At 37.5% G+C, this 26,624-nt stretch overlaps 1 protein-coding gene across 1 annotated transcript in view; it reads left to right on the forward strand.

Moving 5' to 3' along the window:
- Window positions 1-26,624, forward strand: part of LOC127623219 (N-terminal EF-hand calcium-binding protein 2-like) — a 107,875-nt gene that overhangs the window by 74,236 nt on the left and 7,015 nt on the right. The window contains exons 6-10 of the mRNA XM_052097553.1: window positions 6,436-6,572; window positions 7,533-7,657; window positions 12,720-12,799; window positions 19,518-19,574; window positions 25,587-25,699. Coding sequence (XP_051953513.1) covers window positions 6,436-6,572; window positions 7,533-7,657; window positions 12,720-12,799; window positions 19,518-19,574; window positions 25,587-25,699 — 512 coding nt within the window. The remainder of the gene's footprint in view (window positions 1-6,435; window positions 6,573-7,532; window positions 7,658-12,719; window positions 12,800-19,517; window positions 19,575-25,586; window positions 25,700-26,624) is intronic.

Consider the following 26,624-nt stretch of genomic DNA (forward strand, 5'->3'; position numbering starts at 1 on the left):
ACCTCTGGAGATGCCTTCAGTAATCTTAATGTCAAACCAATAAAGGTCAAACCCACAGGATTTGATTGACATGTAGTTAGCGCTCTGGTTTAATAAGGTTTTTTTTAATGCAATGAAGGTGAATATAAATCTATTCTCTGAGTATTTGGCATTGAGGATTATTGTTGAGTGCGTTTGATTATTCAGCCTGTTTCATTATTGTATTTTATTGTGATTTGTGCTTTCTGCTGTCATGATTAAATGAACTAAATTTAAATCACTAACAGTTTAAGCAAGATGCTGATGTGAAATCTTGATCTTAAACCGAATAAGTTTGCTCACTCATGACTGCTCATACTGATTGCTGCTTAACATTGGCTTAAAAGGGAGCCATTCTTTAACTTTTGAAAGGTGAAATGGATTTCTCACAATCAATGCATTCGCACCAGCATTCAGACATTTTCTCACTGAAATATTTTTGTTTTGTTAAATACAAGGGAGCTGTTAGGAAGAACAATATGCAAAGGATTTGGACTGCGGAAAGGTTAAAGGAACCTGAAATAGCTGATTGTGTGCCTATGCCTCTTTATTCTCTGCCTTTCACAGCTGCAATGTCACACTTTATCTGTGCTTAAAGTATGAAATCTTCACTCTAAGACTGTCATTGGTCTCTGGGTTAAACTGTTCTCTCTGTGGGAGATGAGAGAAAATGCAACAGCTGAAACAGATAAAAGCCTTCCAAAAGCTTCTATCTCAGAGCCAAAAAACTTTGATTCCAGAAATTGTAAACACTAGGGGTGGAAACCAGCAGGGACCTGATGAGACAATGTGTGGGAAAAGCGTACCATGTCCGTCATTGTTAGACACAAGTTATAGACATATATTCTTTGCTTGTTCTCATGTTGCATTTTGGGCGATTGTTTGCGAACCTCAAGTCGAAGTACTTTTGCTCCAAGTGGTGCTCATTATTTTTTTCTCTTAAATATTTTTATAAAATGTATCTAAAAATTTTGATTATCGGCATTTGAAATATTACCCCCCCCCCCCAAGTTGGATGAGCACCTCCAAGTGCTTGATGCACCTGCAGCACACAGCTGAAAAAAGTGCAAGTCTTTATCTTTGTGTATTGAATAACCCATTTCACACACACATACATGCTCACAGACAATAATGGAGGCACAGCTCAATCATCGCCTTTTTACAATAGGAAGTCTGTGTTCTCATCTCTTCATTTTCTACCAGCCTGGGATTTAATCCTGTTTTCATAAAGTCTCAGCAACTGTGATCCGAGCCTGTGAATGGATGTGTCCCTGGCTGAATAACCGTATTATGCCATGACTTCTGTTATCAGCCTCAGCTAATGCGATTGTGATTTAATCTCTTCCCTCAATTCCCAGAAGCTTTGTCTAACTGGGTTGAGCCGCAGGTTTAGACTGTAGGTGGGAGAGAACCTTTGCCTGAATCTGTTGTGCAGGTAATCTGGGGAGGGATGTTATTTTCAAGTTGTCTACCCTTTTGGCTTATTCTAGAGAACTGTTTAACCCCTCTTTTCATTTGGCCCTTTGAGAGCAAGAAGCCAAGAATATAAACTGTATTTGATAATCCTGAGGGAAATTTTATTGCTCAGATTTTCTCTTTTTTTTATCTCTTGGGAGACTTAGAATTCATCTAGGTTATTTTTTCTTAAGCATCCACTTTGTGTTTTAAACTTCTTTTGAATAAATACAAATAGAAACAAATGACACAAATGCTGGCATACAGTTAGCGTATAGAGCTATACAAATAATGCATAGTTAATTTAGTTAAATCGTAGATAATTACATTTTAATAAGAAATATTTGAGTTCATATTGAAATCTCTGGCTATAGACTCTTGTGACAATCTAGAAGAGATACACATCAGATAGATTACTGGGGCCTTGTTCTCAAGAGAAAATCTGAGAAGCAGGAAACTTCAGTCATAGTCTCAGTTTTTTCTCCCTTTAATCTCATTGTTGTCTTAGAGGAAAAAATAGGATATTAGTGAGGTCTCATTTTTAATTTTTCTTTCTTATTGAAATGTTTCCATTGCTGTGCAAAATGAAGAACAGAGTTTTTCAGACTTTTTGATCTGAAAGAGGTAGCCGCTTGTACTGAAGATAAAAAAAAAACAGTTTAATTAAGAGCAATTTAATCTATTGGAGTCCCGAGACGATACTTATTGTTTGTATTATTATTGGACACAGTATGTGTGTTTCTTTATCAGCCCACCTCGTCAACAAATACAATGGTGTGAAGTGTATTTATATATATATATATATATATACAGTAAATATGATAGCATAACTGGAAGCTTTCACTTATTTTAGCCTAGACATTACAGCTCTGTTCAGACATGAGCCAATTAATTGTATCCTAGCAACAGCAGTCAATAAGTTTCTTAGCAACAACATTTTGTGATATGCAAAATTGCATTTAAAGGGGCTGGGACAAAACACTCCCAGGTTCCCTTTGAATATTGCACTTACTGTATAAAATATTGCAGCCCTTCTGAGATGGTAATAGTATATACTGTAAGTGGCCATACTATGTGCCTCAAAACAGGCTTGCCTGCATTTGCTCTTCTAATTATATTTAATGCTTGCTCTACGAAGGACAAAGAAGGTTAGGTGCACACCTTCCTTTTCAAACTAAAAGTGACATATTCACTTGGGAATATCTCCAATTATGAGGCGATAAACAATGAAGGAAGCAAATTATCTTGAAGTCTTGAATGTGCTAATGTTGTTTATTTTGTGAGAGTCTGTCTTTGCACATCAAACTTAATGCTTTCCTCGAATATTTCGGTCACAGGTGTCTCACAATACTTTAGTCTAGTATTTCACTCATTGTTATTCAGTGCCTAGTGGATATTTTAGAGAAGAGTGACAGACCATTTATATTTAATTTTGGAGGTATATACAGTATGTGGCTGTAGCCATAATATTAAAAAAAATCATAATTTTTCATTTCATAATACTGGATTTTGAACCCATACCAACCCCTGTAGTCTGGGCACCAAATCATTTATTTCCCCAAAAATAATAATAATACTGGATTTTGAACCCATACCAACCCCTGTAGTCTGGGCACCAAATCACTTATTTCCCCAAAAATAATTTTGTACAAACATATAGTCCCAACCCCTTATTTCTCCATAGGTTGAGCCAGTGTTGCTGTGTCGTTGCTCTGTGTTACAGAGCCCTTTTCAGAAACAATCTACCTAGAAAATTACTTGTAGTTGCATATTAAGCTGGGATTGTAGATCGTTTTTTAACATCCAAAATAATTAAACACTTTAGCTTTAATAACATTTTATTTGCTTTTCCAGTTCTGTTGAGAAATAGTTTTGGTGTAGACAGTATAACCTGCATCTGTGCTTATTGATTTGTGTTAAGGCCCTCTGTGGCAGTAAGAAGTAGAGCAGAGCTGCTGACCTGGCATACCGCTAGTATAAATCATGCTGAGCCTTCCCAACCAACATCATCAACAACACCTGGTGGCTACTTGTTTAGCCAGGTGGACAGGATAAACACTAGTGTCCTCCCTTTTTGAATCTTTATGTATCACCACATACCAGGCCCAGTGGAATTTTCCACAACTTTCATACGACATTGCTGTAGATTGGCCCCATGTTTAGTTACAGAAAGTCTGCATGGAGCAACCTGAGGTTAAATGCCTTGCTTTTAAAGGGAAAGTTCAACCAAAAATGAAAATTCGGTGCTCATTAACTCACCCTCATGTTGTTCCTACCCTGTATGAACACAAAAGGAGATGTTGGGCAGAATGTTAGTCTTAGTCACAATTCAGTTCTTTGTATGGAAAAAATATCTTTGACCACTAGGCTATACCACTCCCAACTTTACCGCACTCCCTCACTCATATACTTTCCTCTGTTTTATTGGACTGACAGAGTACTCGAGGCTGTCAATGCTCCCAATCTCCTTTATTACCCCTGTGATGGACTTTCATACAGTCATCCTGAGTCTGCATGGCATTGCAGCATTATTTATGAGATGCCTTAGAGAGGCCAGCACTGCAGTCCAATTTAACTTTCTTGCCAATCTCTACTTGGATATTCAATCGCTATCCATTGTGAAGGCCAGGTCTGGATAATATGCTGACCATGACAATCTTTCTGCCCATCAGTATTTTCAGCCTCTTGTCCTGGCATCTTCTCTGGTCAATGCCTGAAGAACTGAAAGACTAGATTTTCACTCTGTATTATAATGTCCATGATTTGGGTCTTGGTATACAGGAATGTAAGATGAATGTCAATTATGTCAGAAATTCCACACAGTGAGTTTTATTAAAGGTTTATTCATAGATATCTCATTGCAGAATCTCTCTAGGTGTTTTTCCATCCCTTGCACAGCCATGATACGAAATTAATGATCTATAAAAATCGGAGTGTACAATGAGCTAGTTATTTTCAAATGACATGAAACATGAAGCTTTGACTCCACATTGGCTTTGTATGTTACTTAAAGTATTTGACCAAGTCCACGTGTTTACATGTATAATAATAGCATTTTAGCTTTAAGTTTATCTGCATGCTTATGCACTCCTAATAGTTGACCAAATACATTTTAGCTCATTTGAAATTTCCCTTTTTTCTTCTTCTGGGAAATGGACTAAAAATATTGATGGGTCATCATGTGCTCAGGGGCTTATCCAATTTATTGTCCAATAAAATGCTCTCTAGAATCAGGATACCCCTTCCCCCAATACCAGCTACTTCTGACTAGCAACAGAAAGTATAAAATCATGAAAATTTCTTTTTTAAAGGAAATGTCCCAACACATCCTGTTTCAACATGAAAATATGTCAACACAGGAAATAAAACTGCACTTCTCTGCCATTTCATGGAATTTTTAAAATTCAGCACCTAAGCTGTCTGAGGCCCATGGTCTTTACACCTTCACAGTCTAGGTCTTCCAATATGTGGCAGACAAGCCTCTCGTTCATCGGGAGAGGAGGAAGCAGGAAGCAGTTTAACAATCCAAAAGACTTTAATTCAACATAAAATACTGAACTGAAAGAAAAAAAGCACACACACAAAACACTGTTGCGTGCATCTCTCTCTCTCTCTGGTGTCTCCAGCTCCTCCTTTTAACTCAGTGCCGGGTGTCAATCCTCTCTGGCCACGCCCTCCTCCTCATCACATACCCTCACCGCCCGATTCAGGCGGGGAAACCTCCGGTCTGACTTACTCCCCCTCCCCCCTGCCTTCCTGGAGGGGAGGAGTTCCCCCTTTGACCATTCCGTCACCGGCTGGTCTTCCCAACCTCCTGGCTACTGGGATAGGATGAGGTGAGTGGAGGAGAGAGAGAGAGAGAAAAATAGCAGGAGAGACAGAGAGAAGAAAAAAAACACCACTACCGCCATTTGGTCCTCAGCCAGCTATCCAATGATCCTCCACGACTGCAGGAGATGACACTGGATTCCACCTGCTGGCGACCGGCAGCAGCTTCTCTGTCCCCAGGCAGATGGCAGCAGTTCCTTCGCCTCCCGTCAGATGGCAGCAGGTCCTCCGTCCGCTGGCAGGACGGCAAACAAGTCCTCCACTTCCTGGATGATGGCAGCAGTTCCTCGGTCTCCCAGCTGATGGCAGCGACTCCTCCATACCGTAGCAGATGGCAACGGCTCCTCCACGTCCTGGGGCGGACCGCTCCAGCTTCGCTATCCTCCATGAGCGGCGAGGGCTCTCTGACAGCGCATCTTCCTCCAGTCCTGGGTTTCGGCACCAGTGTGGCAGACAAGCTTCTCGTTCATCAGGAAAGGAGGAAGCAGGAACCGTATTAACAATATAAAATACTTTATTCAACATAAAACATTGAACTGAATCATAACAAAAGTGCACACACAAAACACTGCTGCATGCGGCTCTCTCTCTCTCTGTTGTCCCCGGCTCCTCCTTTTATCTCTCTCTCACTGATTGGGCAACTCAGCGCCAAGTTTGAATCCACTTGGCCCAGCTATGCCCTCTTCCTCATCACACAATACAATGCCTCTTCTGTGACATTATACTCACACAGTGTAAAACAGGCCCTGGGTGGTTTGCAAAGTGGTCAAAATGTCACCAGATCAATTTGTGTTGTCTCTAATATTCAATAACATTACAAGCTTTCAGAATTTTACTTACCTACACTGGCTGCATCTGATCTTTCTAGTTCCTGTAAGCTCAAACCAGATATGTTCATTCTTAGACAGTTTTTTGATGTATGTTTATTTAACCATTTCCACCTGGATCATGTGTTTTGCTTAAAGGTGGTCAGTTGGAGTATAGTTCAGCTGGAGGAGAGATTAAACAGGGCTTCATCAAATATGCATGTATAAGATTCTCGGCAAAGTGCTGATGTGCTTTTATCTCTCCTCCCTCCATATATTCTCTTCTGTGTTACTCTCTTGACCTCTCTGTCTCTCTCACTCATTGCAGGTGTATGAACGCGGAACTAATGTTGACCAATTTGTGACCCGCTTCCTGTTGAAGGAATCGGCCAATCAAATCCAGTCTCTACTGAACTCCGTAGAGAGTGCTGTGGATGCCATTGATGAGCAACATACTTCAGTGGGGTGAGATCAGATGTAGAGCATATTGTTCAGCAATTTCCTCATGATTATGATCATGATCATGTTTCTTCTGTCTTTCCAAAGACTCAGAGTGTCAGAGCATGTCCTAAGATAATCAAAAGCATGTGTACATAAGGGATGTGTAAAACTACATACTGTATTATCTAAATTGACTTGTCGATGGGTTGCTTGAATGACTAGTCGTCTAATCGTCTTAAGGAAGCTCTGTATCGGGTGTTCACCTAGTACCAATAAGGTGCTTTTCTTAGGCAGCATTCAAACACGATGTGATCTAGTGTTCAAAAGCAGCCAGACACAGGGGTCTTGAACTTTTTTCATCTTAAAAATGCAACACTCATGGCACAAGTCACTCAAAAACAGCTCAAGTCACAACACACCAGCCAAAAAATTGTGTCTGCATATACATGGCTGTGACATTTGTGCTTTAAAAGGGATACATTTGAAGACACATTTTTTCGAATAGGGTTTTATCATGCAAACTTTCTAACAGCTAAAGCATAGCATGAAATAAATAAATAAAAATAAACAAGAACAATATTAAAACTAATCGACTTCAGCAATAAACTGGTCGGTTGTTGGACAATTAGTCGACCAGTCAGCCATTGTAACCATTCAACCTACATTTCCATCAGGGCATGAATATGATTTTTGAGTTTGATTTAGTAGATGCTTTTTGATTCAAGTTGGCTACGTTACACTAATTGCAGGATTTAATGGCTTCCACAAAAACACAATGAGAATAGAGCAAGGTTGTGATCTCACCCCTGCGTGGGATGGAAAATGCAACCTTTGTTTGAGCACCCTAGATAATTAAATATCAGGCTGCCACCACACTTTTGAAAAGGCTTTGTTCCCTGAAAATATTATCTATATCTGGTTAAATCTGGCTGACCATTTTTATCAGCTGTATTCCTTGTCCTTGTTCTCCCTGTTATGACCTAGATCATACCCCAGTAAGATCAGCCCACGTGTCCCAGATAGGCGCTATGAGGCACCAGTGCCAGATTACCCTCCCAACAACAGAGTCAGTTCTAAGGAGACCATGAGGAACATCAACACAGGTGCAGGTGAGGCCACCACACACCTGTCTCCAAACACCCTTTTGCCAAACATCTAGTCTGATAAAACCTTTCAATCTGTCAACATATCCTCTACAATTAAATGTGGACACAATACATTACTGTATACGTTCTGTTCAAGAACATTTGAAAGACACTTAATTTGACCATTTATGCAATGTTTGGAAAAAAGAAACTCATTATGAATAGAGGCATCAAACAGACCATTAAACAAGCCCAACAATAAACCCCTGCAAAACACTGCAAAACTTTTTTAAATGTTTAAAAATCTTAGAGATGCCCCTGTCCGTGTTCACATTCGGATTCAAAAATGTCCCACAAAAAATAAAAGCACACAGGTTTGGGTGATTAATGACAGAATTTTCATTTTTTGGGGTGAACTGTTCCTTTAATACATCAAGAAGTTACTGAAGTGGGTATTTAAACTCATGCACTTCAATTCAATCTGAAATTATGTGAATAGGTCTGTAGGAAACTGCACTGCACAGAATCTACCAAGTGACACATTTTGACACACTGAATCTTCTGAAGTCTCTAAGCATCAAGATAAATGCAGTATGCAACTATTTGTGTGAGCAGAGCCAACTGAGATGAGAACAGATTTTGTAAACAAGGTATGATGAATTTGGTTATTTTAAAGCCACCTCTAATTTATTTCATAATTTATATAATTTCAGTCAGTCAGGCACAAGGAAACACAATCTTCATTAAATCACAGTGGCTGCTCTTCAGATAGGGACTGTGAGAGGGGAAGACTGCTTTAGTTATATTACCTCTGCAAGAACAATTGGCACACAGATTAAAGACAGCATTTTAGAACTTCTGTTTTTAGCAGTGTTTTGCAGGGGTTTATTGTTGGGCTTGTTTAATGGTCTGTTTGATGAGGAGCTTTATTGCCTCTATTCATCATGAGTTTCTTTTTTCCAAACATCGCATAAATCAATTCAGTAAGGATCTCCTTTGTAGCACAGACTCGGAGACCAGCTGTATTATCACACAAAGCATCTGCAATTACCATTCCCTGTACTGTCTAATTGACAAAGGCAAAGTTAAAGACATGTTCTAGGCTCTCCTGCGGGCTTTCTCTATCAACATACACCACATTACCATTACTGATGAGATTTGAGGCTGAGCTCCAGTGAGATGGTTATGAAACCATCCTGTAGAGACTCTAAAACAACACAGAGGTGTTTGTGTGCCAAGTCAGCACATACACAAGCTCACGACAGCCCTCTGTGTATGATGCAACTGGAGAAATGTGTGAGTTTTTAATGAGCAAAGAGTGGAATATAGGTTTCAGTATGAAGAAGGAGTTAGAGGGCGCCTGTAGATATGGTAACAAATTAACTTGAGTGTTTTTCTTTTTTGTGTGTGCATATAGTTGTTTTTAGCCGGACTAAGTTACTGAAATCACCATCAAGTAAAAACAAGTGAAGTGTGATTGATGGTTGAACACGTCGGCCAGACGGTCCCTTTTTATCTGAATGAATGTTTTTGGGCAGAATAAGATAAAATCCTGAAGATTACATTACTTGTCAGAGCAACAAGGTAGACTGTCTTGTGGAGATGGTATAGAAGAGAGAACTGACCGTTTTATGCTAGCTGTATAAACTGTAGCTTGATCTAAAAAAATTATCGGCACAGCCTTAATTCCAACAAACCCAAAGCTAATGGAATAGTGATCTTTTCTTGTCAGAAAAAGAATCAGAATAAGCTTTATTGCCAAGTGTGCTACACACACAAGGAATTTGTCATGTTGACAGAAGCTTCCAGTGCTTAGAGAATATACAAATATATACATATACAACATATACATACACTCATTTGAAACATACATATAAACATATATACATAAACAGTGAATTAAGAATAAAAAATACAACAGATAAATATATTGAGGAAAATACAGTTGGGCAATAATTTTGTTTAAATATGTTATACAGATATACATTTATATGCAAGGTGGTTTAATGTATAGTACAGAAGAGGTAGGAATTGTCAAAAAAATAAGAATGGAATATAAATATGAATGAATAGTTGAATATGCACATGATTTTATTGCCACAATGGAGAGTATTGGGGGCATTTTTAACTATTCATAAGGTTAATAGCCTGAGGGAAGAAACGGTTCTTGTGCCTGAATGTTCTGGTGCTCAGAGCTCTGTAGCCCCAGCCAGAGAGCAACAGTTCAAAAATTTAGTTTGCTGGGTGAATGGGGTCCAAAGCGATTTTTCCAGCCCTTTTCATCATCTGGAGGTGTACCGTTCTTGGAGGGAGGGAAGGTGAGATACCTGTATCTGAGTAACTATGTTGGAGATGTGGCCAATAAAAATGCCATTTGACATTTCAGCTACAAGCTGTAAAAGTAGCTCACACACTTTATTGCTGGTAATTATCTCAGTTGTCTTCTCATTCAACTTTATTGTAAAGCTGGCCTGTCCAATATGCTTAGAATGAATCAAAAGGCCTATTTTATGGGCAATGTTCAAATACTGGCACTAGATTTAAATTTCCTCTAGACACAGATAAAGCTGACTCGGCTCACAATAAAGGCTCCATTAACTGTCAGCTCCACCACGGAGAGCCAGGACTGGAGAGGGCTGTGACCAAGCTGTAGTTTATCTGCACTGGGATGAGAATATATTGATCAATACTTGAGCGAGACTTGTGCATGCCACTTTTTCTCCCATCAGTGAATAAATGGCTCTTCTGTCTATTTCTGTCCATTCTGCACAAACACAAACATGCACATGCCCATAAAGGCTCAGTGCTGTACGTCTGATTCTCTTAAAGCGATAGTTCACACACAGATGAAAATTCTCTCATCATTTACTCACCCTCATGCCATCCAAGATGTGTATGAATTTCTTTGAATGTATCTGTAGGAGCCCCATGGTGCATGCCAGTACCATTGATTGTAATGGAGCAAATATGGATGATGATTGAACAATAAATAAAGCTCTGAAAATGTCATTTCACATGCAAATGAAAATTCTCTCATCATTTACTCACCCTCATGCCATCCCAGATGTATATGACTTTCTTTCTTCAGCAGAACAAAAAAACTAAGATTTTTTTAACAATATCTCAGCTCTGTAGGTCCATGCAATGCAAGTTAATGGTGATCAGACCTTTGTAGCTCTAAAAATCACATAAAAGAAACAGAAATAATCCATAAGACTCAAGTGTTTAAATCCATATCTTCAGAAGCAATATAATAGGTGTGGGTGAGAAACAGCAACATTTTTAAGACCTTTTTTTTACTCTTAAATCTCCACTTTCACTTTTACATCTGAAAGTGAAAGTTCAAATTGAGATTCTGTTTCTAGTCAAGTCAAGTCAAACTTCTCTGTTTGAACAATAAATAAATCTCTAAAAATTTCAATTTGTTCCTGCATATGGGCAGCTTAACTGCTTTGGGAGCAATGTTGTAGACATAAAAACTAATAATCTAAGAATAGTTTTTGCCTTTGATAACTGAAAACTGTGCTTCCCCTCTTTTGGAAAGCACCAGTCACCATTTATATCCAGGTAATTGCTTATATTCCTTTTCCTAAAACATGTTTCGTCCACTACAATATTCCACTAAACAAGCAATATTCAAAGTGTTAATTAGCAAAACACCCAATTAAAGCTGTTGAAATCTACTTATGATTACATTTATGAATAATTGTGCAGCAAACAACTCCAGGTGAGGCATTGAAACTTTCCCCAACGTTTGCATTGATACCATATTGGCATGTCATTGATTTGACAGTGTTCACTCAGGAAGGAGCAGGTGGTCAGGAAGCAGTTTATATTCAGCCCAGTTTGGCTTTGTTCTGTCCAGAAAATCTGTGTATATAATATATTTGTATTAGTTCTAACCCTTTAAAATTACATTTGTTCATGTAATCTGATGTATTTAATTTGATTCAGTCATATCAAATAATATTTATAAACCAGTTTCCTCATGAAGCACATTCTAAAGTTACCTTACAAAGTATATTTTACAGTGTCCCATATGCAGTATTTAGTAATGAGCTCAGACACAAAAACATATTTAAGAGAGTGTGTTCATGTGTGTTAAGGCCCTTTTACGTGACTTGTGTCAAGGCATTAACGCACCACTAAACGCAAGCATCATGCATCTATTGGCCTTCACGTGAAAAGTATTGCAAATACTGTACAAAAGGTTGCTAGGTACTATGACAATGGGAAGTTTACACAGTAAAAATTAAAAAATGGCTTGGAAATTGCTTTGTTACTCAATTTGCAGGAAGGATCAAATATGTGTTCTTGGATAAACTGAAAGGCGATGTCTCTCTCTTTTCTTTTACTTACTTTTACTCTCTTTTTTAACCAAGATGATTGGCTCTTTTAACTGTAAAGCAAAACTTCAATTCTTTCAGCTGCTATATTTAGTGTTCCATGTATACAAATTATATTTCTCATGTTATAATGTTTCTGGCCTAAGGTGTTTGTATATCTCCCCACCACATATATTAACATTATGCTGTAGTATAATTGTGGCCTAATAATACTCGTTATTAGGGAACTTAGGTCCCTCTATCGCTATGGTAACAGTTAATGTGTTCCAAAATGTCTCCCCTCTCCATTATGCTGACCTGATCAACACAAGGGAGGTGTTAGAGCCTAATTGTTTTGGCACCTCTAGTGGGGCTGATTTCAAAGGCAGGAAAACCGTTTCCCTCATTAATAGGATCTGCAGTTGCATAAAAGAAAGCGAGAAAGGGTGGTAATCATGTTAATCGCTCTCCATTTTTGTTTTTCTGTGAAACACAATATTCTTATATACTCGTCCCACATGATTCATCTGCCCTAACAATCACCTCTTGGTGTGTAAAAGCCAATGCTGTTATCAAAAATGCGCAAACTACTAATATAATGGCTCAGTATGAATGTCTGAATGTTTGAGTCACACAGTTTCATTGCCATGACAGCCAATCTAAAATGGTTTCAGGTGCCTGATAGAGTAAATCCTTATTTAAACTATCTGCAAATTATGCACTACTTTTCGCCTCTCTCTCAAGCTCTCGATCTCTCTTAGGAGCTGTGGAGGTGAGAAAAGAAGGGCTTGAGGCGCAGATCAACCGACTGGCTGAGCTGATTGGACGTCTGGAGAATAAGGTAAGAGGTTCGTCTTACAACACTGAGGGGTCAAGTGCTTCATCCTTGAAAGCGTCTTACAGTATATTACAGGGAGGTCAAAATTCATAGACATGTTCAGTTACAATCTGGTGTATAATGACTCAGAAAATACATGGTTGAAAACAAATAGAAAGAAATAGCTGAACTTCTGGTTATGGCAACCAATAATGTTATAATAGGAAACAGAGATTAGAAAATGCATTTTCTGTATTGAAACTTTTTTTAAGCTCTATTTATAAATTCTTTTTGTCCTCATTAGCTTTGTTCCTCTTGTACGTAAATGCACACACACACTCATCTTTTAGATTTTTAGTGTAGTCAAGTTCTTCATCTGTCTGTCCGTGCATCACAATGTGTAATTGATTAAATTTAAGGGAGTATGTCAAATCTGTTGGGTTAAATACATTGCCTAAGTGACAGTGCTTAGGCCAGTTCTGGTTCGTTTAACTTATACAACCCCAATTGCTATCTTTGGACAATATAGAAAATTCTAATAAAAACCAAAAAGGAGTGATTTGTAAATTATATTCACCCTGTGCTATATTGAAAGCAATACAATAACACATTATTTGATGTTTTACCTTTTTAATTTAATTGGGGTGTTTTATGCTAAACCACATACTGCCCAGATTACAAGTGCATGGCTACGTAAAAAGAGAGTGCAGTGCGCGTGCTGGATTGGTCTACCTGCAGTCCTGACCTGTCTCCAATTCAGAATGTGTGGCGCATTATGAAGCACAATATTCGGCAACAAAGGGCCTGTACAATTGTGCAGCTGAAGACATGCATAATGGGTGGGGAATATTCCACTTGCTAAACTTAACAACTTATATCTTCAGTGCCCAAATGATTAATAAGTGTTATTATAAGATGTTACACAGTGGTAAACATTCAACTGTCCCAACTTTTTTGGAGCATGTTGCTATCATGAGTGTGTATTTTCAAAAAACAATTCACAACGTCAAATAATGTACATTTGTAGTGCTTTCAGTATAGCTGCACAGGGTAAATAGAATTTACAAATCACTCATTTATGTGTATATTAGCATTTTCCATACTGTCCCAACATTTTGTGAATTGGGGTGACATGCTGAACAAAGCCAAGGTACAATCGCATTATCGAGGTCTGTTATTCACCATTGCAAAAACTGGAATTAAACGATTTCTAAAGCATGCAAACATACTGCATTCCATAGTCCAGTGGTTCTTAGCTGGTGGGTCTTGGCCCAAAAATGGATCATATGTCTCTTCTGAAAGGAACTACAGGGATAAAACTATGCTAACTGAAAATGCAACTAACTGCATAAACGTGCATAGTTATGATAGAAAAATAATTAGGCCTATCAACTTTTAAAAGAGAGAACAAAATACAACTGTATATTTTGTTGTTTATGTCAAAGGTCATGGATCACATCAAGCTCTATGGTATATTGCTCCGAATTCACCCGTCACCTTGTAGAAGCTAGTCAAATTAAGAAGATGCCTGCAAAACAGCATTCAAAACTACACAATAAAAAAAAAAAAGAAGAAAACAAATATTAGCTTTAAAGGATCTTTTTGATTATTTTTGTCCAGTTTTGGTACTCTGTTGGGTTGCCATTTCAGATCTCTAGTAAAATATGTGTCCATTGCAAACCCAGTTGAGAACCACTGTGTAGACAATGAGCACAGTAGACTAATAGAGTCCCCAGTTGATACTGCAGTGTTTGGCAGGCAGGGTCTTTGCGGAAGCTAAGAATAGCCAAATCAACCAAGATGGTATTGTCTCACTCTCGATGGATCACCGAGGAGTGCAGGGAGGCATTCTGTCATATCTTAGTGAGATGAAGGGATGAATATGAGGATATCTGTGTTGAACAGCAAAAGGGATTAGCTTCACTCCTGTGGCACTGGGAAATGTTTTGGTGTCAGTTCAGGCACAGATTAAAATGGATCCATGCACATACACACACTCAATTTTATAGCTCTGAAGAGAAATATTCAGAAGAGGTTAATTTTTTAATAATTGCCATAATTAAATGAGATGTTAACTGGTGATCGTCATCAAAGTATGTGCCCACCTACACTATGAATCTCAATTTTACCTGCTGAAGTGATAAGAATATGTTCTTCTCAGAATTAGCATACTCTGGTGGCCAAATGTTTGGAATAATGTACAGATTTACTTTTATGGAAAGAAATTGGTACTTTTATTCACCAAAGTGGCATTCAACTGATCACAATGTATAGTCAGGACATTAATAACATGACAAATTGCAATTACAATTTGATTGAAAACAAATTCAGAACTTCTTAAACTACTTCAAACAGTTCTCATCAAAAAATCCTCCATGTGCAGCAATGACAGCTTTGCAGATCTTTGGTATTCTAGCTGCCAGTTTGTCCAGATACTCAGGTGACATTTCACCCCACACTTGTGGCTGTCTTGTCGCACCTTACAGTCTAGCTGATCTCACAAAAGCTCAATGGGGTTAAGATCAATAACACTCTTTTCCAATTATCTGTTGTCAAATATCTGTTTCTTTGCCCACTCTAACCTATTCTTTTCTTTTTCTGTTTCAAAAGTGTCTTTATCTTTGCAATTCTTCCAATAAGGCCTGAACACCTGAGTCTTCTCTTTACTGTTGTACATGAAACTGGTGTTGAGCGGGTAGAATTCAATGAAGCTGTCAGCTGAGGAAATGTGAGGCATCCATTTCTCAAACTAGAGACTCTGATGTACTATCCTCTTGTTTAGTTGTACACATGTCCTTCCACATCTCTTTTTGTCCATGTTAGAGCCAGTTGTCCTTTGTCTTTGAAGACTGTAGTGAACACCTTTGTGTGAAATCTTCAGTTTTTTGGCAATTTCAAGCATTATATAGCCTTCATTCCTCAAAACAATGATTGACTGATGAGATTCTAGAGAAAGCTGTTTCTTTTTTTGCCATTTTTGACCTAATATGGACCGGAAGACATGCCAGTCTATTGCATACTGTGGCAACTCAAAAACAGTGTTAATCTTCATTTAACAAACCAAATAGCTTTCAGCTGTGTTTGATATAATATCAAGTGAGTTTCTAGTACCAAATTAGCAATTTAGCATGATTACTCAAGGATAAGATGTTGGAGTGATGGCTGCTGGAAATGGGGCCTGTCTAGATTTGATAAAAAATGACTTTTTTAAAAATAATGATTGTGCTGTTTTTTATATCAGTAATGTTCTGACTATACTTTGTGATCAGTTGAATGCCACTTTGGTGAATTAAAGAACCAATTTCCTTCCAAAACAGCTAAATCTGTACATTATTCCAAACTTTTGGCCGCCAGTGTAATTACTAGACAACTAAGGGGATTTTACTGATCTTGTAAACGGAAGTTTATTCATTTCTATGGCAACACTCATAATGCCAAAATGGATCCATTTGTGGCTTTGTTGTTGATGACAGTGAGATTCCTCATTCCTGTACATTAATTAATTTCTTTAAAAGTGAGAAACACACATTACTTCTTTGAAAACAAAAAAGGTCAAACTAATTTGATATCTTTACATGTTTTATTTGCAATAATGTGAATGGTGAAAATGTCTGTCAAGCTTGGAAAAAAATATACTTACATAAAACCAGAGTAAAATTAATCGATATGACTCTTGAACTATATACCAATCTTCTAAAGGGATATGATTACATTGTGAGATGAACAGAACAGAATTTAAGTCATTATTCACTCTCCAATCATATAGTTGTTCAATAAAGCCCTTAAATAAAATACGGTGACTACATCAATAATATTACACCTCATCGGTTCCAATTGCATCTTGTGACCAAATGTCATGATGTCATGTTATGTTCATCACACAAAGTTATTGTTTCGCTATTTTAAAAGTATCACTTATTGAAAGAATTTTGGGTTTGGAGCAACATTAGGGTGAGTAAATGATTATAGAATTTTCATTATTTGGGTGAACTAGCTAGTGCACCAGGTAACACTAGCTATAATAAAATGTTAACTTTCGTTACTGTCGAAACTGAGTTTCCGTAAAATTCAGATTTTTTTAAGTGTAATTACGAGTTTGATGAAGATACAGACCATTTTTACTACTCAGAAACTTGTCTTTTAAACTAAATCTGGCATTTGAATACATATTAAATAATAGTTTCTGCAAGACTTTTCCTTGACCCAAAATGAATCAACATTAACCCGTGAATAGAGTATGTATTACTATTATTTTAACATTTTAGTGTTAGAATATGTCCAGTAAGAAATATTTTGAGGTGTCCTTTTAGACAGACCATGCAACATTTTGCAGTTGTCATAGTGTAGCTTGCCATGTCAAACTCTCTTCTTCTGCTCCACTCACTTTTAAGATCTGCCATGGTCAAATCAATAAACTCAGGCCTGCAGCACACCTGGGTCTGTATAGGATTCAACACATGTTTCTTTTGAACATCCATCCTCACTGTAATTTAATGTCAAACATAGAACTGTACGTCTGTCCCCATTCTCACTGAGGCTTTGGCAGGCAGGGCAGCCTGACTTCGATGACCCGCTTCTGCTCAAAGATTCATCAGTCATCAGAGCACTCTTGTTGTCTGCATAATGTGGCCCCACTGATTTAGGAAACACATCATTTCCTTTTCCATCCAGTTGTGGCCTCCAATCAATGTGAAGACTAAAGCTCATGTCGTTCTCGATCTTCCACTCTCCATCCCCAACTGTGCGGTGACAGTCATTTTTGCTATTTTTTGTGATGGATAAGCCACCATAGCTTTTCTTAGCTGCAGGAATTACCGGCCATTATGTGCACTGTTATTCCATGATGGAAAATAATATTCCCCACCATCCCTATTCACTTTGATTTGGATGGACTTACAGGAGATATCAGTGACTATCATTTTATGGAGAACATAATGATTTATAAATTGCCATGGTTTTCACTGAAGCAGGGCTTTTTTAACTCCCTCATGTTTTCAAAAAGCCATACTGTTTGGAAAATGGGTAGTTGACATGTCTATGTATGGACTTATGGATATACATATACAGTATATAAATATATATTGTATATATACGGTATATATATATAGAGAGAGAGAGAGAGAGAGAGAGAGAGAGAGAGAGAGAGAGAGAGATTTTAAATCAAGATTTTAGTTTAAAAAATAGGACCTGTGACTGGTCACAATTTATCTTCCTCATTTTTATTTCACTATTTCATTTGAAATAGTTTTGCAGTGTGACAAATAACTTTAAAAAACTTCCATGTATAGCCTCTCAATTAATATTAAAGCTGCATGCATAATAATCATAAAAGAATTAGCAAAATGCTGTTTTGTTTTTAGTATAGCATGTCACACCACAGGACATGTCAACTTTCCAAAAGTATGTAATGTCAACTACGCATATGTATTTTGTGACAGCACTCTGTCACAAATATGTCTTGTCACATTTCTTTTAGTCTCAGCATGAGAGAAGGGAAGCTCTACCTTTAGGCTTTTTCACACTGCTAAATGACATGTACACCCTTTGGAGAAAGATCTGTTGCTCCAGATGTGTCTGTTTTTGGCAGTTTCATTGCAGCTGGCCACATATAAAACAATTTTCACCACGGGCAAAGAATGACACTCTCTCTTTCTCTCTATCTTTCATTCTGCAAAACAGTGCCCAAATTAATATTTTAGCAACCTCAATGCTTAGTCTCAGCTGAAATGGAATTAAACTAAAATTAAATGTTGAAATTAGATGTATTTCACCCAAAAAAAATTATTTAGTCATCATTTACTCACCATTATGTTGTTCCGAACCAGTTTGACTTTTTCTTTCTTCTGTGGAAAACATCAAGAGTTAGGCAAAATGTTAGCCTCAGTCACTTTTCACTTTCATGGCATCTTTTTGCTATACATTGTAAGGCCATGTCCACACTAACATGCTTTCATTTGGAAACGCATACATTTAGCTATGTTTACGCCTCTTATCCACTCTACAATGCCGTTTTCCTTCACCGAAAATTATTATTGTGGATTAGTGTGGATGTGGCCTAAATGAATAGTGACTGAGGATGTAATTTTCCTAACATTCTGCCAGTTCTACACATCTGAATTCTCCTTTGTGTTCCACAGAAGAAAGAAAGGGTTTGGGATGACATAAAGGTGAATAAATGAGAACAGCATCTTTATTTGTAAAGGTGAACTAATGCTTTAACTGCTTGGTATTACTAGGGCACTGCAATGTAGGCTATATAGTACTGTGTAGTACAACACAGTATTCTCTGTTAGTCTCACATACAGTCAGCTTGTGGAACACACTGTTTAGTTTATTCTGTTATATCCATCCTTCTGCTGAAGTATTACATTTGCTTACATTTTCAGGAAGTATTTTCTGTTTCAAACACTGTGATAAGATTTATTCATTAGCATAAACATCTGTTTAGTTAGGATCCGGTCAATGTACATATAGTGTAGGCCTAGGTCACTTTCTTTCTTTCGTTCTTTCTTTTTTATTTCCTTTCTTATTTCCTTCTTATTTCTTTCTTTCTTTTATACATGCAGTATTCATACAGTACATTATGCTTTTTTGTATTGAAAAGCCAGGCAGATGTGCTGAAGTCAGTTGTCTCTTATCAGCTTTCTTGATTGAGTGTGCACAGATGGACAGTAGCATCCAAGGGCAGCTGAGGGGGAAAGTGAATTCACTAGTGGCTTTTCTGTTCTGGTTTTTGTTGCAGACAGTTGGGTTTGACCTACATCAGCGACTAACAGACACTGATGGCACAACTAGCGCAGTAAGTACTGAAGCACGTCTTATATCAAAGAGCATGCAAAAAATAAATACAAATATTCAAAGACAATGCATGACCAAATTCACCTCTTCCTTTCATGTTAATAAAAAATAAAAAGTTAGTTTGGATTTGCAATCAGACAGGTGCATTATTTGTTATATTTAATGACTAAACCCCTGAGAATTATCAAGGTGAACAGCATCAAGGTTTTCCACAAAACATTCCTTTTTCCATAAGTGAGCATCACTACACTGTGTTTAATACCAGCATGCTCACAGAGTTGTTTTTGCCTCTCAAAGATAAGAGGCAATATCACACTAACACTTTGCCTGGCCACAAATCAGTGCAGGTGAAACACTCAGCAGTGCATGATAGGATTGCACAGAGATATGAGACAAGTTTTGGTCTATAGATGTGGAAGAGCACCAGGCTTTGATTTCTTGTAGAACTTAGTTGTTTTAAGAGTTTTAAATCTAATAAAGAAAGCATTTCTTTATTTATAGAAGGAGCACTGTCTATATCAGTGGAACTGAGCTCTCCTAAGTGCTGAAAGGCTGAGATCAGTGAGTAGCAAAAGTTAGCTCAAATGTAAGACCATATTATTGACACTGGAAGGACCATGGAAAATTGAAACCCTTTTCATCCATTAATCCTTATCAACTTTTCAAACTATCACTTCTTAAAGACGAAATAGCTTCAGTGTGTGACTGTGTGTTTGTTGGTTAATACAAGCTTTATTTTGGGACCCAGAGGATATTTTGGGATAAATGAGTACATCACTGCAGTAATATTAGCAAGGGTCTCCTGCATTGTTGTCTGCAATGATTCTTATACAGAACAGAAAAGACCCATTTTAAAACAATGATTGTGCCATTTGCTGCTGTCCAAGGCTATTTCATTTGTTTACAGATGATTATTTCCCCATTCTGTCAGAGGAAATTGCATGCATTGTGACATTTGTATTAAAAAGAATCATCTTAACCAAATACCCCTAATCCTGGTAACAAGAAAAAGTGATTTGATATGAACTGCCTTGCAAAATGGCAAATTGACTTACTTTTTATGTGCTGAAACTTTGCTTGGTGCAGAACAATCTGGAATAAAATTAAGTGATGCATCAGTCCCAGGGGTGGAGAACTGGGACTTTTCCGATTGGGCTGGACGCGAAATAGGTCCAAATTGGTGGCGATAAGCTGAAACGGGCTGCCGCATTATGCCGAACATGCCAACTGGCTGAAGAGGGACGCAAAACGGCACCACGATATGCAGAATAGGACAGCGGACCAGCATGTGTTTAAACAATGTGGAAACAGAACAGACACGTGCAAAAACACGTTTGGTGTGAATGGCCCTTTACTCGTCCTTTCGCACTTTTCTGTAGGTGAGAGCGCGGGTGCGAAACAAGATCGGTAAGCCTTTTACTTTTTCAGTAATTACTAACCCGAACCCGAAATCCTACTTGAATAGCCGAACCGATCCCGGCCCAAAACCCGTCGGGTTCTCGGGTCCCGTCGAGTTGCAGACCTCTAGCCTACTATGCACAAAACGCACAGAAATAGTGTTGCAATGTATTTATAAATTAATTAATGAATGTTACATTTATAAAGTGCTTTACACAGTGAACAGGGGACTCTCCTCAACCACCACCAGTGTGCAGCATCCACCTGAACGTTTGGCAGCCATAGTGCACCAGTAAGCTCACCACACACTAGCTATTGGTGGAGAGGAGTTCATTTAAATTAAGTTATTGTCATTCCATCATTCCATATTGAATGCACCTTATTCACACAACCCAGTGCTATTTGTTTAGCACAATTAAAGTTCTACTATTACCGCCCATGGAATGCAAGCAGTAAATTGATTTTTATTGATGACAGATGTTGGTTTACTTTTCCTATTGATTTCATAGCAACTATTTATAAAATTATTAAATTATGGATAAGAGTATTATGTTACAACTATGCCATTAATCCAGTAGTTGAGCAAAATTTCAGCAATTTAAAGAGTTGGTTGAACCATTACACGATTTTCATAATTCCTTAAGTGAATTGTAAAAACAATACAAATCAATAAAAAAACATTGACAGTGCATGCAAAAGCCACCATCAGTGGGCTCAGTTCATTATTGGTGAATTCCCCCTCAATGCTCGAAAGTTAAGATGCCATAGGAATGGTCTTATCTTTCTCTTTGAGACACGTCTGGACAGAAAAGACTAACAAGTGATCAGTCGAACAGCTCTGTGCATCTGTTAGCTCAGCAGTTTAGTACTTTATAGGCAGTGTTGAATTAAAAGTCTTTTGCAGCACTTGCAGTGCCTGACTTGATTGGCATAGAGGAATATAAATCAGCAGTCTGCTGATGAATGAGCTAAGGACAGACAGAACAAGAAAGAGAGAGTTATATAACAACATTCAGTATCTAAAAGCCATCTTTGCTCATTTGGAGGGAATTATCATGGGATGGATACAGAGTGGGAGATGTGAGCTCCCTTTATCAGTACATTCCCATTTATGTCTCTCAGGCGTAGTCCTGTAATCTAGTTTTAACAAAGGAGTAAATTTAAATGGATGCTCAAGTTCAAGATGGGGAAAATTAATATGCAATTTAGTGAGTGTTATCAGAGGAAGAAAATGGGAGTAGACAGATGCAGATCAGAAAGATCTGGGATGGTATTCCCTAGTTTCCATGGTAACTGTGAAATTTCTCTCACCCTCCAAGGTTCCTTTCAATTTTATGGACTCAGAATGTACCCTAGACAGTCTCTTCACTTATATGGTAGAGTTTTTTTGCACATTAAATGTTCTCTACTGTGTGTGTGTGTGTGTGTGTGTGTGTGTGTGTGTATGTGTGAGCGTGTATTTATCACTTTGTGGGGACCAAATGTCCCCATAAGGATAGTAAAACCCGAAATTTTTGACCTTGTGGGGACATTTTGTCGGTCCCCATGAGGAAAACAGCTTATAAATCATACTAAATTATGTTTTTTGAAAATGTAAAAATGCAGAAAGTTTTCTGTGAGGGTTAGGTTTAGGGGTAGGGTTAGGTTTAGGGGATAGAATATAAAGTTTGTACAGTATAAAAACCATTATGTCTATGGAAAGTCCCCATAAAACATGGAAACACAACGTGTGTGTGTGTGTGTGTGTGTGTGTGTGTGTGTGTGTGTGTGTGTGTGTGTGTGTGCGTAAGCTTCCCAGTTTGATGCATAATGTAGAAGTGGAGTATTTAAAAATAGCATGAGGGTCTTTAAGGATCATTAGTTTAGGTTTCTCTTCTGAGCTTAAGGAAAACACACACACATCATGCACATCCAAATAAAACATTAATCACATCAGGAATTGCTAATGCCTCATAAAACCCAAACAAGAGACATTGCAATTAGACCAAGAAATATTGCTTAAGGAAATTAAACTGGTTCTTATTATATCTGGTAATTTTAAGGAGTCTAATAATACAACAAGTTCATGGATATCCCACAGAGTCCAAAGGCTCTTTACTGTTACTCTACGGGTCACATTTGCTTTTCCTACCAAGCTCTGTTTTATCAGTTTATTCCACAACATTGCGTCTGAATGAAGCTCCTTGCTGTTCAAACAAACACTGAAGACTAATGAATGACATTAGTGCAATCACTCCAAATGTAGCATAGTAGGATCAGCCACATGTCGAAATGCAAAGGAAATTGGATTCCAAATCCTTATGCATTCCTCTAATTATGTTTATGTGCCCTTCAGACCAGGCCTCCAGTGGAGGTGAATTGGGAACTGGAATTATTCTTATTTAGTTGCGTGTAGGTGGAGTAATGTAGTGTTTCTGATTGTGTTCAGGGTAGTGCTGGATTGCACAGTGCTCTTGATTAAGTTCAGGGTTTATTATAGGCTTCTGCTCTTTTACTGCCCTGGACTTCGGAGAATGGTACTGCTGCCAATTCAAAGTATCAAATGGGTTAGTTTAGTTTTATCTTTCTCTCCTGCTGGGGATAAAAAACATGCTCTGTTAAAAATGTGACACCTTAATTATAGCATACACTGCATGTTGTTTACAATAAATACCATGGCATCTCCAAAACATATCCTTTTGCACTATTTAACACTAAAAATTATTTTAAAGTTGTAAAGTTGTTCTAGTAATAAGGTTTAAGAATTATAGGATAAAATATTTAAGCAATATTACTCAAGCAAGAGTGTGGTTGTACTAAATCAGCTGCATTTAATTATAGCCATGTCTGATATTCAGCACTAAAGGATGATTGAGAGTGTGGTATTGCTTTTATACAACTATTTTATATATAAGTTAATGTTGAGTAACTTACATTTTAGACACAATATGCCCAGATATTATGTTCATTTTTGCTTCACTGATGAAAATATTTTCAAAAGAAGTCAAAGCAGGATCTACAGTTGCGTGTTTCCAGGGAACGCACAGCTGTCACCCAGCAAACACGAACAAGTGGCATGATACAAAGAGTGAAGCATCCCAATGCTGTTAGATGAAATCGTTTCACACATGGAATGACATTTGTCTAGTCAAAATTGAGGATCAGAACTAACTTTTGTAAGGACATGTTATAGGATACTACTGATACTACTATAGGAAAACAACAAATTTAAAACCTTAATGATACTTAGCATATCCATTCAGAGGTTAATTAATGCGGACATAACAATGATGCTTTCAGGGGTACGCCGTAGTATGGAATTAGTCTGCCAAACTGGGATAGTTATATTTAAACCTATAATTTCTTATAGACTATTGCATGGTAAGATCTGTTATTTGATCAAATAAATCTCTCAGACTTAATCAAATTGGTTTTATATGAGAGCACTTTAGAATTTAGAAACGTGTGGGAGAATTGAGTGACATGTTACATGAGAAAGGTGCAATTATGTAAAATAGACAAGTAAGAAGTAGTTTCATTTCATTTCCGTGAAGTTCAAGATTGATCGTTCTAGAAATGTTATGAAACATACATATAGCTCAGCTGTTAGATTTTTTTAAAGCGACAGTGTCACTGGCCAACCAATGGAGTTTTACTTCACTCCTACATTTCTAAAACATTTGATTAAACTGAAAATCAATTAGTTACTTTGGCAATACTCCAAAAAACTTTTATAATAAAGAGTAGCTGTATTGATTTTTCTGTCTGGTATGTATCATTTAATTTTCCTTCTCCGGAAGGAATAACCATATGCAGTACTACACATTATGATGATTTTACATAACTCTTCAAAATGATGGACAAAGCACTGAAAGCACAATGTATTCCCAATCACTTCTAAAAGCAGAGCTCATTGCTTAGAATTTATGGTTCCTTGAAGAACGTCTTCTCATGATATGTTTATGTCTGTCTGTCTGTCATAAAAGTAATATATGTGAATATTATGGATGGGAATCAGTAGGTTCTTGGCAATACAATATTATATAGATATCTGGGTCACTATACAATGCTATTGCGCTTTATCATGTTTGGTGTATTGTGATACAAAACTGTGGTATATTGCCATCTTTTACTCTTATTTCTTATTCATCTTCATTGGACTTCGGTGCTTTGAACTTCCTGCTTTACTTCATCATAGAGCCATAGAGTCGTGTTGCACACAGGCATGTCAGCAGCAGTTTAAATTGATTTGATGGAATGATGTACCTTGATTCCAGCAGGGTTATAATTATACAAAGGATCTGTACAGACTTCATTTCAAATAAGAAATGTTACACTGTAGACTTCTATTCTTAGCTTGTTTTGAGTTTGCACTAGGTATAGAAATTAAGTGTTCTTTGACTACAGTTTTACTGCATGTTTCATCTTCTCACATACTTCTCACATATTTTCTCTAAAATATTCATGTGAAAAATGAAACATAGAATATACTCATTTTTTCTTGACTTCTAGATGGCTTTCTAGTCATTACTGTATATTCCCATGACAGAACATACTAATACTCCCGATACTCACAGCCTTCATTATGTATTCAAACATCTTGAAAAATGATCTGCCACTTTCTCTTTCTCTCTAGTCCCTGTACCTGGTCCGCCAGGAGATGACTGTTTCCCAGAAGCAGCTCGGAGATTTCTGCGAGGCCCTGAAACAATACCTTAAGAATGTGTCTGCCCAGAGAGACTGTTTCCAGTAAGTTGAGTGGTTATGTCTTATGCTTGACCTTGTGGTGAATATTCCCCACTTTCTCTCTTTTTGACTTTGTTTTAGTTTGTTCTACTGGGGAAAGCACATATGCATGTCATTTATGACAACCAACACAGAGTTTACAGAAAGAACATGACATCTCAAAAGATGTAGCATCATTTTGCAATACATTATGGTATAGCTTCTGTTAAGGAATTTATCAACTGATGGACTCATAACATGTGTAATGCAAAAAAAAGGGGGATTTTATTCCTTCCCCTTTAAAAGAAATATACAGTTGTCAAAAATAATCCAGAATTAAAAATTGATGAAAGAAACAAAAGTTTTGAGGCAATGAGCAACTCATGAAAACTGTCGATATAGTAACTATGCGTCTAAACAAGATATAAGTGATTTGACATTCAACACTGAAGCTTCAGAGTGTGTGTTTTTGAATTTTTGAGAACAACTTAGGTTTGGTGCTGGTCTATCTGGTGAAGCCATGCTAATCACCTGCCAAAAATGCTGTTCAATATGCATTGTCTTTTTAGTGAAGCTGGTTAAGAAACCTGGACCAGCATTTAAAACAACATGCTGGTCATTTCAACAGGGTCAGCTGAACTATTATTGAAATCGTCCTTCACTTCACATGAAATCATTTTCTACTTCAGTGTTTCAGAGTGTGGCTTGTCCAACACGGTACAAGTACTAAACAACAGCCATAACTACTTGCAGCAAGTTTTATGAAGATTCTATGTGGATTATCAGAACTAGCTACAGTTTAGGCCTTTGTTGATTAATAAGCTAAATGCTATATTTTGCTAATGCTGATCATTGCTGTTTTATTGCCAGAAAGGTTGCAGCTATATGAGCAGAAATATGTGAGGTACTGCCATCAAGTGGAGGGCCACACAGCACAATGGATAATTAG

Source organism: Xyrauchen texanus, chromosome 29 (assembly GCF_025860055.1).
Source record: "Xyrauchen texanus isolate HMW12.3.18 chromosome 29, RBS_HiC_50CHRs, whole genome shotgun sequence".
Lineage (NCBI taxonomy): Eukaryota > Metazoa > Chordata > Actinopteri > Cypriniformes > Catostomidae > Xyrauchen > Xyrauchen texanus.